The 17,239-nt window shown below is 41.7% G+C and overlaps 1 protein-coding gene across 1 annotated transcript in view; it reads right to left on the bottom strand.

Annotated features, from left to right (window-relative positions):
• Positions 1-17,239, bottom strand: part of LOC140736202 (E3 ubiquitin-protein ligase Itchy-like) — a 145,943-nt gene that overhangs the window by 54,140 nt on the left and 74,564 nt on the right. Inside the window, exons 10-13 of the mRNA XM_073062112.1 lie at positions 15,448-15,543; positions 13,324-13,498; positions 5,424-5,484; positions 5,204-5,288 (exon numbers count right to left, since the gene is read on the bottom strand). Coding sequence (XP_072918213.1) covers positions 5,204-5,288; positions 5,424-5,484; positions 13,324-13,498; positions 15,448-15,543 — 417 coding nt within the window. The remainder of the gene's footprint in view (positions 1-5,203; positions 5,289-5,423; positions 5,485-13,323; positions 13,499-15,447; positions 15,544-17,239) is intronic.

Genomic DNA, 17,239 nt, shown 5'->3' on the forward strand with positions numbered 1-17,239 from the left:
GGTTTGGGAGACAATGGACTAGTGCTCTCTAGTGGGGTCGTTGTCCAGGGTAGATAAGAGGAGGTGTCAGTGAGTTGTCGTCGTGCCTCCGCTATGTACAGGTAGACAGACGACAACAGCACCCCCCTTATCAGCGGGTTTGACGGTAAGGTTGGGATTATTGCGGAGGGAATGGAGAGCAGAGTGTTCAGAGGGGGTAGGTTGGATTGGGGAGTTGGTCGTTGGTAGGGGAGGATTATCCAACATATAATCCTCCGTAACTTCTGCCACCTCCTATGTGATCCCACCACCAGCCACATCTTCCCCTCCCACCCCCACTCTCGGCTTTCCGCAGGGATCGCTCCCTACGCGACTCCCTTGTCCATTCATCCCCCCCATCCCTCCCCACCGACCTCCCTCCAGGCACTCATCCCTGCAAACGGAAGAAGTGCTACACCTGTCCCCACACTTCTTCTCTCACCACCGTCCTAGGCCCCAGACAGTCCTTTCAGGTGAGGCACCACTTCACCTGCGAGTCAACTGGGGTGATATACTGTATCTGGTGCTCCCGATGTGGCCATTTATACATTGGGGAGGCCCGCCGCAGACTGGGAGACCGTTTCGCTGAACACCGGCACTCGGTCCTCCAGCAGTGGCGGGATCTCCCTGTGGCCACACACTTCAATTCCACAGACCACTCCCACTCCGACATGTCTGTCCATGGCCTCCTCTACCGTCAAGATGAGGCCACACTCAGGTCGATGGAGCAATACCTTATCTCCCGCCTGGGTAGCCTCTTACCTGCCGGCATGAACATTCAACTCACAGACCTCCGTTGATACCACTGCCCCCCCCCCCCTTACCCCATCCCTATCTATTTCAGTCTGGTTCTCTTTCTCTCTCTTTTTTTCCCCCTCACTATAATCTCCCCCCCAGCCCTACCTTTCTTTCTCTTTTATTTCCCATAATTCTCCACCTTCCCCCTAGCCCATTTCCCTCCAACCTATCACTTCCCAGCTCTCTACTTTATCCCGCCCCCCACTTCTTATCCCCCCTCGACCATCCCATGTTACTTCACTCCTGATGAAGGGTTTCGGCCCGAAACGTTGTCACTACCTCCTCCCATAGATGCTGTCTGGCCTGCTGAGTTCTGCCAGCATTTTGTGTTTTTATTTATTTCCAGCATCTGCAGATTCACTCGTGTTACCAGTAAAGCAGAATTGCCAGTGTTGCCCAGTTATGACACCACACACATGCACCAAATGAATGTAAAACAGCTGCAGATTGCATTGAAAATCTACATCAAGAATAATTTTTTAAAAATAGCTTTGATGGAACCTAATTTCCTTTGTAGTGTATTGCAAATGGTTATGCCCAAGCAACAAAGGCAAATTTCCACTGTTTCTCTGAAGATTTAAGACAGAAGATCATAACTGACTTCAGAATCAGTTTTATTACCAATGCTGTACGAAGTGAATTTGTTTTGAGGCAACAGTACAGAGGGGAAGCTGTTCCTGAATCACTGCATGTGTGCCTTCAGGCTACTGTACCTCTTTCCTGATGGCAACAATGAGAACAGGGGATGACCTCGGAGGTGGGGGTCCTTAATGATGGACGCCGCCTTACTGAGGCACTGCTCCTTGAAGATGATCTGGATACTACGGAGGTTCAAGCCCATCACGGATCTGGCTAATTTTACAACATATAACCATATAACAATTACAGCACAGAAACAGGCCATCACGGCCCTTCTAGTCCGTGCCGAACGCTTACTCTCACCTAGTCCCACTGGCCCACACTCAGCCCATAACCCTCCATTCCTTTCCTGTCCATATACCTATCCAATTTTACTTTAAATGACAATACCGAACCTGCCTCTACCACTTCTACTGGAAGCTCGTTCCACACAGCTACCACTCCTGAGTAAAGAAATTCCCCCTCGTGTCACCCTTAAACTTTTGCCCCCTAACTCACAAATCATGTCCTCTTGTTTGAATCTCCCCTACTCTCAATGGAAAAAGTCTATCCACGTCAACTCTATCTATTCCCCTCATAATTTTAAATACCTCGATCAAGTACCCCCTCAACCTTCTACACGCCAAATAATAAAGACTTAACTTGTTTAACCTTTCCCTGTAACTGAGGTGCTGAAACCCAGGTAACATTCTAGTAAATCTTCTCTGTACTCTCTCTATTTTGTTGACATTTTTCCTATAATTCGGTGACCAGAACTGTACACAATACTCCAAATTCGGCCTTACCAATGCCTTGTACAATTTTAACATTACATCCCAACTCCTATACTCAATGTTCTGATTTATAAAGGCCAACATACCAAAAGCTTTCTTCACCACCCTATCCACGTGAGATTCCACCTTCAGGGAACTATGCACCATTATTCCTAGATCACTCTGTTCTACTGCATTCTTCAATGCCCTACCATTTACCATGTATGTCCTATTTGGATTATTCCTACCAAAATGTAGCACCTCACACTTATCAGCATTAAACTCCATCTGCCATCTTTCAGCCCACTCTTCTAACTGGCCTAAATCTCTCTGCAAACTTTGAAAACCTACTTCATTATCCACAACGCCACCTACCTTAGTATCATCTGCATACTTACTAATCCAATTTACCACCCCATCATCCAGATCATTAATGTATATGACAAACAACACTGGACCCAGTACAGATCCCTGAGGCACACCACTAGTCACCAGCCTCCAACCTTACAGTTATCCACCACTACTCTCTGGCATCTCCAATCCAGCAACTGTTGAATCCATTTTACTACTTCAATATTAATACCGAACAATTGAACCTTCCTAACTAACCTTCCGTGCAGAACCTTGTCAAAGGCCTTACTGAAGTCCATATAGAAAACATCTGTTGCTTTACCCTCGTAAACTTTCCTCGTAACCTCTTCAAAAAATTCAATAAGATTTGTCAAACATGACCTTCCACGCACAAATCCATGTTGACTGCTCCTAATCAGACCCTGTCTATCCAGATAATTATATATACCATCTCTAAGAATACTTTCCATTAATTTACCCATCACTGACAGGCCTATAATTGCTAGGTTTACTCTTAGAATCCTTTTTAAACAATGGAATCACATGAGCAATACACCAATCCTCCGGCACCATCCCTGTTTCTAATGACATTTGAAATATTTCTGTCAGAGCCCCTGCTATTTCTGCACTAACCACCCTCAAGGTCCTAGGGAATATCCTGTCAGGACCCGAAGATTTATCCACTTTTATATTCCTTAAAAGCGCCAGTACTTCCTTCTCTTTAATCGTCATAGTTTCCATAACTTCCCTACTCGTTTCCCTTACCTTACACAATTCAATATCCTTCGCCTTAGTGAATACCGAAGAAAAGAAATTGTTCAAAATCTCCTCCATCTCTTTCGGCTCCACACACAGCTGTCCACTCTGATTCTCTAAGGGACCAATTTTATCCCTCACTATCCTTTTGCTATTAATATAACTGTAGAAACCCTTCGGATTTATTTTTACCTTACTTGCCAAAGCAACCTCGTATCTTCTTTTAGCTTTTCTAATTTCTTTCTTAAGATTCTTTTTACATTCTTTATATTCCTTGAGCACCTCATTTACTCCATGCTGCCTATACTTATTGTAGATCTCTCTCTTTTTCTGAACCAAGTTTCCAATATCCCTTGAAAACCAGGGTTCTCTCAAACTTTTAACCTTTCCTTTCAACCTAACAGGAACATAAAGATTCTGTACCCTCAAAATTTCTCCTTTAAATGACCTCCATTTCTCTATTACATCCTTCCCATAAAACAAATTGTCCCAATCCACTCCTTCTAAATCCTTCCGCATCTCCTCAAAGTTAGCCTTTCTCCAATCAAAAATCTCAATCTTGGGTCCAGTCCTATCCTTCTCCATAATTATACTAAAACTAATGGCATTGTGATCACTGGACCCAAAGTGCTCCCCAACACATACCTCCGTCACCTGACCTATTTCATTCCCTAACAGAAGATCCAACATTGCCCCTTCTCTAGTTGGTTCCTCGATGTATTGCTTCAAAAAACAATCCTGCACACATTTTACAAACTCCAAACCATCCATCCCTGTTAAAGTATGGGCTTCCCAGCCTATGTGTGGAAAATTAAAATCTCCCACAATCACAACCCTGTGCTTACTACAAATATCTGCTATCTCCTTACAAATTTGCTCCTCCAATTCTCGCTCCCCATTAGGTGGTCTATAATACACCCCTATAAGTGTTACTACACCTTTCCCCTTCCTCAATTCCACCCAAATAGCCTCCCTAGACGACCCCTCTAATCTATCCTGCTGGAGCACCGCTGTAATATTTTCTCTCACAAGCAATACAACACCTCTGCCTCTTGTCCCTCCAATTCTATCACACCTGAAGCAACGAAATCCAGGAATATTTAGTTGCCAATCACACCCCTCCTGCAACCATGTTTCACTAATAGCTACAACATCATATTTCCAGGTATCAATCCATGCTCTAAGCTCATCCACCTTTCTTACAATGCTCCTAGCATTAAAATAAATGCATTTAAGAAATTCTCCACCTCTTCCTCTCTGTTTATCTCTAACAGTACAAAGAACTTTACTGTCTTCTTTTTCTTCCTTCTCACATACATCTGTTCCTACACTCTGGTTCCCCTTCCCCCTCATATCTACTTTAAATCCACTGGAGCCTCTCTAGCAAACACTCTGCAGCAAACACCCACATCAAACAGTGATGCAGTCAGTTAGAATGCTCTGCATGGTACATTTGTAGAAACTTGCAAGTATTTTTGGTGATATACCAAATCTCCTCAAATTCCTAATTAAATATAGCTGTTGTCTTGCCTTCTTTACAGCTGCATCAATATGTTGGGTCAGGAGGTGAAGGTCTATAATGACAGGAGCCACTTTCCTGAGGCACCAACTTTTGAAGGTATCCTCAATGATGGGGAGGTTAGAACCCATGATGGAGCTGGTTGAGTCTACAAATCTCTGCAGCTTTTTCTGATCCTGTGCATTGGAACCTTCATAGCAGGCGGAATGGAAAGCAGATGGACTGAAAATCAACAGAAATCCACCCATGCAAATAGTAAACACTATGATTAGATGATCTGCATTTAAAGCTTTGACACCTATGACCCAAACTTACTTCATGGCATAGTAACATCAGTATTTATCTTAGTAGCACTCAAAGGTTTACTTACCCCTCTGTCCTTGGATCCTCCCACTGAGTGGTACGCGTTATATGATTTACAAAGTATACCCTGCCATTGGTGTCTGTTCTCTTTTCTACATGAATGACATAGAGTTTAATTAGTAACCGGTGATAATCTTTAGCAAGATTTAAATATAACTGAATCACGTGCACGGTCTCAAATTATTCTTAAGCTGCATATTTTTCTTTCATGTTTAGGTTCTACTTACCCCATCCAGTTGGCAACGGGCCAAGCGGGTCAAATTCAGCAGGCACCACCGGCTCAGGATACTGAAAGCAAATAGAAACTGTTTTGATGAGACATGATGAAATGTCCTGATGAAGGGTCTCCCGGCCTGAGATGTCGACTGCTTATCCCACTCCATAGATTCTACTTCACTTGCTGAGTTCCTCCAGCAATTTGTGACTGTTCAAGATTTCCAGCATCTACAGAACCGCATATTCAACATAAAATCTGTGCGTTTTAAAACTTCGTCAAGGCACAAATTTAAGCCACGGGGCCGAGCTTGAAGCGGACGGACAACCAGGGGCTGAACAAGTAAACTGAATCCACCAGAGAGATGATAATGAACGAGAGCACAGGTCATCCCCAGGTTACAGCAGGGTCCCATTCCAGTGAGGTGTTCGTATCCCAAACAGTTTTCAAGTTGGAAACTAAACTCCCACACGGCAGTAGCAGGCAAGCCACACCACCGGCCTTAAGTATCAGCTGCATGCAAGCCAGGGAGGACCTGAACTTCAAGCAAGGAACTTAGGGACAAAGACAGCGAATGAGTGAAAGATGGAGTAGAGAAGATGGAAAAGTTGAAATATTCAGAGCACTATGTGAAAAACAAAAACCGCAACTAGGTACAGGATAATATGTGTACAGGGATGCCTGATCAGATCAGGCTCACCTCTACAAATTCAATCAAGATAAAGAACAACTCAAACTATAAAAATAAAAGAGTCAGTAAGAAAATAGTAAATGTATTTTTGAAATGACATGAAGTAAGATAGCTCTGGAAAGTTAGCATAAGATTTACAGTACCAGCAACTTGGGTTCAATTCCCGCCATTGCCCATAAGGAATTGGTACACCTCCGCATGACCACATGGGTTTGCTCTGGCTTCCTCCCACAGTCTAAAGAGTACCAGCTGGTAGGTTAATTGGTCATTGTAAATTGTTCTGTTATTAGGCTAGAATTAAATTGGTGCACTGCTGGGTGATGCAGCTCGAAGGGCCAGAAGAGGCTTATTCCGTGCTGTATAACCATATAACAATTACAGCACGGAAACAGGCCATCTTGGTCCTTCTAGTCTGTGCCGAATGCTTTCTCTCACCTAGTCCCACCAACCTGCACTCAGCCCCATACCTTCCATTCTTTTCCTGTCCATATACCTATCCAATTTTACTTTAAATGACAATATCGATCCTGCCTCTACCACTTCTACTGGAAGCTCGTTCCACACAGCTACCTCTCTCTGAGGAAAGAAATTCCCCCTCGTGTTACCCCTAAACCTTTGCCCCCTAACTCTGAACTCACGTCCTCTTGTTTGAATCTCTCAATGGAAAAAGCCTATCCATGTCAACTCTATCTATCCCCCTCATAATTTTAAATACCTCTATCAAGACCCCACTCAACCTTCTACACTCCAAAGAATAAAGACCTAACTTGCTCAACCTTTCTCTGTAAATTAGGTGCTGAAACCCAGGTAACATTCTGGTAAATCTCCTCTGTACTCTATTTTGTTGACATCCTTTCCTATAATTTGGTGACCAGAAATGTACACAATACTCCAAATTTGGCCTTACCAATGCTTTCTACAAGTTTAACATTACATCCCAACTCCTATACTCAATGCTCTGATTTATAAGGGCCAGCATACCAAAAGCTTTTTTCACTACCCAATCCACATGAGATTCCACCTTCAGGGAACTATGCACCATTATTCCTAGATCACTCTGTTCTACTGCATTCTTCAATGCCCTACCATTTACCATGTATGTCCTATTTGGATTATTCCTACCAAAATGTAGCACCTCACACTTATCAGCATTAAACTCCATCTGCCATCTTTCAGCCCACTCTTCTAACTGGCCTAAATCTCTCTGCAAACTTTGAAAACCTACTTCATTATCCACAACGCCACCTACCTTAGTATCATCTGCATACTTACTAATCCAATTTATCACCCCATCATCCAGATCATTAATGTATATGACAAACAACATTGGACCCAGTACAGATCCCTGAGGCACACCACTAGTCACCAGCCTCCAACCTGACAGTTATCCACCACTACTCTCTGGCATCTCCCATCCAGCCACTGTTGAATCCATTTTACTATTTCAATATTACTACCTAACAATTGAACCTTCCTAACTAACCTTCCGTGCGGAACCTTGTCAAAGGCCTTTCTGAAGTCCATAGAAACATCATCCACTGCTTTACCCTCATCAACTTTCCTCGTAACCTCTTCAAAAAATTCAATAAGATTTGTCAAACATGACCTTCCATGCACAAATCCATGTTGACTGCTCCTAATCAGACCCTGTCTATCCAGATAATTATATATACCATCTCTAAGAATACTTTCCATTAATTTACCCACCACTGACATCAAACTGACAGGCCTATAATTGCTAGGTTTACTCTTAGAACCCTTCTTAAACAATGGAACCACATGAGCAATATGCCAATCTTCCGGCACCATCCCCGTTTCTAATGACATTTGAAATATTTCTGTCAGAGCCCCTGCTATTTCTACACTAACCTCCCTCAAGGTCCTAGAGAATATCCTATCAGGACCCGGAGATTAATCCACTTTTATATTCCTTAAAAGCGCCAGCACTTCCTCCTCTTTAATTGTCATAGTTTCCATAACTTCCCTACTTGTTTCCCTTACACAATTCAATATCCTTCTCCTTAGTGAATACCGAAGAAAAGAAATTGTTCAAAATCTCCCCCAACTCTTTCGGCTCCACACAAAGCTGTCCACTCTGATTCTCTAGGGGACCAATTTTATTCCTCACTATCCTTTTGCTATTAATATAACTGTAGAAACCCTTCGGATTTATTTTCATCTTACTTGCCAAAGCAACCTTGTGTCTTCTTTTAGCTTTTCTAACTTCTTACTTAAGATTCTTTTTACATTCTTTATATTCCTTGAGCACCTCATTTACTCCATGCTGCCTATATTTATTGTAGAGCTCTCTCTTTTTCTGAACCACGTTTCCAATATCCCTTGAAAACAAGGGTTCTCTCAAACTTTTAACCTTTCCTTTCAACCTAACAGGAACATAAAGATTCTGTACCCTCAAAATTTCTCCTTTAAATGACCTCTATTTCTCTATTACATCCTTCCCATAAAACAAATTGTCCCAATTCACTCCTTCTAAATCCTTTCGCATCTCCTCAAAGTTAGCCTTTCTCCAATCAAAAATCTCAATTTTGGATCCAGTCCTATCCTTCTCCATAATAATATTGAATCTAATGGTTTTGTGATCACTGGACCCGAAGTGCTCCCCAGCACATACCTCCGTCACCTGACCTATTTCATTCCCTAACAGAAGATCCAACGCTGCCCCTTCTCTAGTTGGTACCTCTATGTATTGCTGCAAAAAACTATCCTGCACACATTTTACAAACTCCAAACCATCCAGCCCTTTTACAGAATGGGCTTCCCAGTCTATGTGTGGAAAATTAAAATCTCCCACAATCACAACCCTGTGCTTGCTACAAATATCTGCTATCTCCTTACAAATTTGCTCCTTCAATTCTCGCTCCCCATTAGGTGGTCTATAATACACCCCTATAAGTGTTACTACACCTTTCCCCTTCCTCAATTCCACCCAAATAGCCTCCCTAGACAACCCCTCTGATCTATCCTGCCAGAGCACCGCTGTAATATTTTCTCTGACAAGCAACGCAACACCTCCCCCTCTTGTCCCTCTGATTCTATCACACCTGAAGCAACGAAATCCAGGAATATTTAGTTGCTAATCACACCCCTCCTGCAACCATGTTTCACTAATAGCTACATCATCATATTTCCAGGTATCAATCCATTCTCTAAGCTCATCCACCTTTCTTACAATGCTCCTAGCATTAAAATAAATGCATTGAAGAAATTCTCCACATCTTCCTCTCTGTTTATCTCTAACGGTGCAAACAACTTTACTATCTTCTTTTTCTTCCTTCTCCCATACATCTGTTCCTACACTCTGGTTCCCCTCCCCCCCGTATCTAGTTTAAATCCACTGGAGCCTCTCTAGCAAACCTACCTGCAAGAATACTTGTCCCCCTCCAGTTCAGATGTAAACCGTCCCGCCAGAACAGGTCCCACCTTGCCTGGAAAACTGCCCAATTATCTATAAATCTGAAGCCCTCCCTCCTACAACATGTCTTTAGTCACGTGTTGATCTGTGCTATCTTACTATTTCTAAACCCACATGCATGTGCACTGGTAGCAATCCTGAGATTGCTATCCTGGAGGTCCTGTCCTTTAACTTGGTGCCTAACTCCCTAAACTCACCTTTCAGAACCTCCTCACTCTTCCTACCCACGTCATTGGTCCCTACATGGACCACGACATCCGGCTTCACCCTCCCTCTTGAGAATACTGAGAACTCGATCCGAGGTATCACAGACCGTGGCACCAGGGAGGCAACAGAACAACCGGGATTCTCGATTTCTTCCACAGAACCTCCCATCTGTCCCCCTAACTATCGAATCCCCTATCACTACTGCTCTCCTCTTTACCCTCCTTCCCTTCTGAGCTGAGGGTCCAGTCTTGGTGCCAGAGACGCAACCACTGCAATTTGTCCCTGGTAGGTCGTCCCCACCAACAGTATCAAAAACGGTATACCTATTGTTGATGGGAACGGCCACAGGAGTGCTCTGCCCTTTCTGTCTATTCCCCTTCCTTCTCCTGACAGTCACTTGCCTCCTGACTCTTAGGGGTGACTATCACCCTGTACCTCCTGTTTATTTGGGAGCCTCTGCCTCCCAAATGATCCGAAGTTCATCCAGCTCCAGTTCCCTAACATGGTTTGTCAGGAGCTGCAGTTGGATGCACCTTTTGCAGGTGTAGTCATCAGGGACAATTGTGCTCGCCCTGACTTCACACATACTGCAAACGGAGCACTCAACTGCCCTAACTGCTGCCTCCATTCCCTACTCCTAAGCTAATTAGATTAATTAAAGGAGCTTACCTGGCCTTACCTCACTTGGAGTGAAGCTCGTTCTCAGCCTCTGCTCGCTTTTAAAATTCTCCCACTGATCTCAGAGGCTGACTTTCACACACTTGTGCAGTCGTGCCCCGTTCAAACCTCGCCTCTGCCTGTTAACGCTGAAGCCTGATCGAGCCAAAACCGTCCCACTCTGCCTCAGTCCACTCCGACAATGGTCGCTGTATATGGCAGTCTTTTTTTTAAACCTTTGGCGCGCTACGTCACGTGCCTGCGCAGTCTAGCAGCTTTGCCCCGATCAGTTAAAAAAAACTGCTTTTCTCCGAGGTGCCTTACTTCTTCCCTCTCTGCCTCTTGCTTCGATTTAAAACACCGTTGAAAACTTCCTCTCCTTTTTAAACCTTTGGCGCGCTATGTCACGTGCCTGCGCAGTCCAGCCACTTTTCCCCGATCAGTTAAAAAAAAACGGCTTCTCTCCGAGATGCCTTTACTTCTTCCCTTTCCGCCTCTTGCTTCGATTTAAAAAAACTAAAACAGGACTTAACTAACCAGGAACACAATTAACGGATTATGTATCTCAATAAGTAAAGTTCAACTTACTGCTTAAAAAAAACACAAATAAAAGAATGGCGTTAGAGAGAGATCAAGCAGTGAGGAAGAGATTCCACCATTGACAGGACATGGCAGAAGAGATTGTACAACAGTCACTCAGAGGGCCAGCTTCCAAGGTCAAAGAAAAGACTATGACTACTGTCATTAATAAACTGTTTTGTAATTAGGTTACAATTAAATCAGGGGTTGCTGGGCGGCGTTTTCCAAGTGGAACACCCATGCTGTGATTTGGAGGTTTGCGTGCCTCAATGACCTGAAGAGCTATGCTGGCTGGAGTCAGGGCTTTATGCTTTGACTCTTGGTAGGGTAACCTGTACCAAACAGGTCAAAGGGTAGAGGCCAGACTAGGAGTGGTTCACCAGGTCTCCAGGTTTGGGGGTTCAGCTCAGCACAAAAACCCTGACTGGTGAAACAGAAACAGCAAGGAAGAATCCTTCTACAAGGACAGACGGAGATGGAGAACCTTCATTGCTGCCCTAAACACCAGCGCCACAACGGGTAGTAAGTACCGTCATTAAGTAAAATTTCTTTGTCATCAAAATATTTAATATATCTGTTGTACTTATATTTAACGTATCTGTAGTGACAAACTAGTCACTTAAATTAGATATATTAAGAATTTTAACAGGTCATAAGCCAGCTTGCAAAAATAGCAAATCTTAACAGAATTAACACTTATTTGTAGTTAAAATAACAAAAAAAAACACAGGATAGCCTCAGCTCAACAGATACATCTGACACTGGATTGTGCCAGATTTAGCCTGTACCTCATGGTCACCACCACCTGAGGACTGCAGCCATAGTAACATTGTGTAGTCACATACAAAGGAAGCTGTTTGGTACAGCAGTAACAGGTCACGAATGGGAATTTAGCAAATAGACAGTGCGAAACACTTGTGGTCTGCTCTGATGCTGTTTTGACAACACTGACTTTCAGAAGCACAAGAGATTGTGCAGATGCTGAAAATCCAGAATAACACATACAAAATGCTGGAGGAACTTAGCATGTCAGGCAGTATCTATGCACAGGATTAAACAGTTGACATTCAGAACTCAGAAGGACTGTTCACTATTTCCAAATGAATGATCAAACTTAGAAACAGTTTAAAAAACCATAAAAATTAAGAAAATAAAGCACCCTTGTAAACACAGCTCATCATCATCATGTGCCATGTTGTACAACGTAGGCGATCATGGTCCTCCATTGCATGACCATGATTGTTCTTGGTGCAGTTTCTCTACAGAAGTGGTTTGCCATTGCCTTCTTCTGGGCAGTGTCTTTACAAGACAAGTGATCGCAGCCATTATTAATATTCTTCCAAGATTGTCTGCCTGGCATCAGCTAAAACAGGACTTAACTAACCAGGAACACAATTAACGGATGCAAATTAACTAAAACATTAATTAAGCCAAATAAAAATACTGGTTTTGCAAGGTAGACGGAAGAATAGGACTAAAGGTATCAAATATTGGAGTCATAAAACCAAACTGGGCCTCCATAACTCAGGTAATTACTGAAGTTCCTGCACTGAATGGTGAGTACAAGCAGAATGTGGAAAGCCAACATACTTGAGTGCATAGACTTGGAAGTCTAAAACATGCTGACACAAATATTTCCATTAACACAATGGTGAACTGTCTGAGCAATCTAGTCCACATTTCCAGCACACACTTATATCATCATCATCAGGTACCATGCCCAGACTGAGCTTTGACTGCCATGGCTCACATACTCCTGTTTCGGGTCAAGTGGATCAATTCATTGATCTCCATTTCCATAGAGAATTATTGCCACTTGGAATACAAGAACCCCGTATCAAGCAGGAAGACTGGACAATGTGATAAATGAAATGGAAAGACTAAAGATTAACATCATGGGAATTAGCGAAGTTCATTGGACAGGTGCTGGAACATGTTGGAATAGAAATAAAACACTAATTTATTCTTGTGGAACATCCCAGACTAATGGAGTAGGAATTCTTATGGATGAAAACATGGCAAAAAGTGTTCTAGGACATTGGGCAATATCAGAAAGAGTGCTCCTTGTCAGATTCAGAGGACAACCATTTGATTTAGCAATTATACAGGTATATGCACCAACAACAGACGGATCAAATGAGGATATAGATAAATTCTATGAAGAGCTTGAACACAGTTACATACCCAAATTAAATGAAGATGAAAAATATTCAAAATGGCTGGGGAGGACATTAGATCATAGTGAGTATAATTTTTTTTAGTGGATGCCAAAATCAAAGTATTGATTTTGTACAGATCAAGCAATCATTCAGCTCTTCTGAAAGTTTCAGTAAAGTAGCTGGTTACCGAATAAATAAATCTCTGGTTGAACTGTTGCATGGCTCCCTGAAGCTGATTTCTCTGCGACTGCCATTGTTCAAAGTTCCTGACAGATTCCACCGTAGGCCGCTGCCATGTGGTGGTCCTGGTAATGTGGTCAACGTAATATATTCTGTGCCTTTCGTCAACCCTTCGCTCCCAGCTATCAAGCAAGAATTGGGGAAGACACAATTAAAGACATTAGTGCATTCCAACTGCAGAGTTAAGCTTTGATTAGCATATTCTATGATCCCAATTTCAAAGGTTCTTGTGATAATTTATTTATAATTGTTAACAACAGAAGTAGAAACACAGAGCTCATGGGCAAAGTAAAATTAGCTTAAACTGACCCAGCAAATCATAAACACAAGAGATTCTGCAGGTGCTGGAAATCTTGAGCAACATGCACAAAATGCTAGAGGAACTTAGCGCTGAGTCAGTATTTATGGAGGGGAATAAACAGTTGATGTTTCGGGTTGAGATCCTTCACCAGGACATGATGATAAAGGGTCTTGGCCACAAACATCATCTGTTTATTCCCCTCCTTAGGTGCTGAGTTCCTCCATTTTTTGCATGTTGCTTAAGAGTCAATGGGGTCAGTGGTAGTGGCGAATCAGATGAGATGGTTGTTAGTAGAGTAGTAATATATGCCCCGATTTCAAACAACTAGCAAAGAAAAGCTGAACTGTTGTTAATTATAAACCATCGGTTTCCTCGTTCAGGGCTGCAGTCACCTAACTGAAGTGTAGGTATGGAAAGATAGGTTTCACCTGAAGTTTAATGAAAACTAGAGAAACCAGAATGCAATAAAGAATAATGTTTAACGTGTCTTTATTACTTTGATGTTGAGTTCAAGCAGAGTGATTTTTGGATGAAATGACTGAGAACTGATGGCAGTGTTTGTCACAGGTACTTCAGTTCCTCCAGCGGTTCAGCAGCATCACTTTCAAATACATTCTGAACACATCATACTGTGATTGATGTAGCTCGGGAAGGTACTCGTGCACAGGCATCGGGAGTATAAATTCCATTCTTTTGAACCTATATTGTGCAATTTTGTAGAAGTAATCAAATTATATAATGGTATGACTAGATGAAGGGCTTTTCAGCATCATCATACATATGTCATAGCTTCTGGACAGCAATTATGAAAAGCCACTCATTAGTGTAATTGAGACCACTTACAAAGCAAATATAATTAAGAGTTAAACATTTTATTTAAAAATTTTATTTTATTGAGATACAGCTTGGAATAGGCCCTTCTGACTCCTCAAACCACACCACCCAGCAATCCCGATTTAATCCTAGCCTAATCACAGGACAATTTATAATGACCAATTAACCTACCAACCGGTAGGTCTTTGGACTGTGGGATGAAACCAAAGTACCTGGAGGAAACCCATGGAGAATGGACAAACTCCTTACAGGCAGCGGCAGGAATTGAACCCAAGCCGCTGGTACTGTAAAGCGGGCTGTGCCACCCAACATCACCAAAAAAATGATAAATTCAGCTGGTCTAATATCCCAGAAGCCATTATTTCTAAACATAGATTTTAAGATATTTAGGGAATTAAACATTATCGTGATCAGAGTAGGAAAGTAACATATAATCCACAGTAAATGGCCTACTCCTGCCTTTATTTCTATGTTCCAGGTTAAAAGTCCTCAATCCCATCACCTGGGGAAACGTCAAGGACAGATTTTAACAACAGGTTCAAGTTGAACCTCACATGCCTCATCACTGGAAGTAACCAACCTCCTTTACAGAACAGATGGTCAGTGATTGATCTCACTGTCAGATAGTGGGTGCTTTTGCAACCACTTAAACATAACACTTGGCTACAGCTCCAACCATGTGCTTTACACCAAGGGCCAGAAGTGCAAAAAATAAAATCTATCTTTTGAACTTTAAAAGGGTTTTCTGCGGAAGGCACTGCTCAGAAAGCACTACCCAATGAAACTGCCTTTGTAGCATCAGTATTGCAGATGTCCTAAGTACATAATGATTTTAATTAATGCTACCATAATCTGGTTCATTAACAGTTAAGATAATAAATGGGTCTAAGAATAGGTTATGCCAGAACATCCATTCACTAATGAGCATGCACTTACCCTGGAGGTAATGGCTGTGGTCTTTCCCACGTTGTTCGCTTCTCAATGTGATCTACAAAATACAATCTACCATGTTGATCCACCCTCTGCTCCCAGCTACAGAAAGAAAATAAAACCTTCTGTTATACTAACAGAGCAAAGCTACATATAAATAAATGTTAAATCTCACTTCCCTTCACACCCATTTTTCAGGTTATTAACAAAGTGGTATGACGCAGCAATACAGCAAATTACTAGCTATTCCTGACCAGATTTATAACTGCAAGCTTTTTCAGAAGACAATTGTCACCCTTTAATAAAATACACTTAAGATCTTACAACCACCAGTTTTGTTTAATTACTGACTAGCATCCATATTGCTGCACTTCTTTAGTTCCTAAATGAACTAACCATCTCACCAGTTGTACAACTTCACGTAACCTAAATTCTCACTTTGTGTGCTAAATCTTTCACAAAGGTATTCAGAGAGGTGCGAAGTGATCCAGTTTGGTAGAGCGGATGAAGACAATATGAATGAAATGACACAAGCTTAAATGAGCTTCTTGAGGCTGTACAGTACATTTGTAAGTGTTTACCAATTTTGATGCATTAAAGAGACAAGTTTTCCAGTCAGAAAAGGAAAATGGGATAAAGATTTTCAGTGATCAGCGAACAAACTATAGGTGGGATTAAAATATTTAACATACAAACAGGCTATCAAGTTTCCTGTGAGGCGCTGCCTTAAAAAGATTCAAAATCGTTGATTGTCATTCTTCAGTACAAAAACGCAAAGAGGAACAAAATGATTGTTACTCTGGATCCAATGCAGCATTAAAGAACACAATAAACATAAATAATAAATGAAAAATAGAATAAATGTAAAAGCAATCCTATTAAAGACAATATACAAGCAACTGCTACATACATAGACTGACTGCATGTACATAAAATGATAAATGTAGAATTTTACTCCTTCCCAGTTCTGATGAAGGATCCGGGACACAAAATGCTAAATCTGTTTCTGTTTAATTCTGTTTCTGTGCTAAATCTCCACACTGTTTCCAGGATTTCTTTTTGTACTTATTTCCATAATACCTCAAAGTGGAGTTGGATACTACTTGCAGGGATGGTGGTGGGCAAGCTCTGTGCTGTAATATTTCACAATCCCAATCTAAATAGTCAGTGTATTTAAAAGCTGAAATACTCAACTTTCAGAATGTTATCAAATATAATTTGATAACATGAAGTCTTTCCTCTGAAACTGCTGACAGTGGACCTAACACTAAGGCAAGAAGATTGGTAGGCTAGAATTTTAGTAAGCTTAACTCAATAACAAAAATATTAAACACAATCCATGAACTTGACAAATGGTCAGTAAACTTTGTTTCTGTAACTCCATTATTATCTGGCATTTAATAACTTGTCCATTAAGAGAAAATTGAAGCAGTCCCAAAGTTCTTAAATGTGTTCAGCAAATGACTCGAGCTAGACCACCCATGATATTCTGCAATGCTGCTTTTTGACTGCCAATCCTTTCTCATGAGATTTGTATCTAAAGTCCAAGAACCGCTTCTTTTACAGAGCATGCTACTTTAAAGTCAACAGCATGCATGCAGCTTTGCGACACAAATTAACTCTCAGCCATCAATACTTCCATTCAAGTTGCACGTTAACAGAAACTAAATTTCAGATTTAAAATGGTTTGCATATTAAACTTATGTATGCTATGATCAAAAAGAGCCCCATACCACACTGGCAAAACAGTTGGCAAAGCACAGAGCAGTGGGTTAGGTTTCTTAAAGAACAAATTAAG

This window comes from Hemitrygon akajei, chromosome 11, assembly GCF_048418815.1.
Source record: "Hemitrygon akajei chromosome 11, sHemAka1.3, whole genome shotgun sequence".
In the NCBI taxonomy this organism is placed as follows: domain Eukaryota; kingdom Metazoa; phylum Chordata; class Chondrichthyes; order Myliobatiformes; family Dasyatidae; genus Hemitrygon; species Hemitrygon akajei.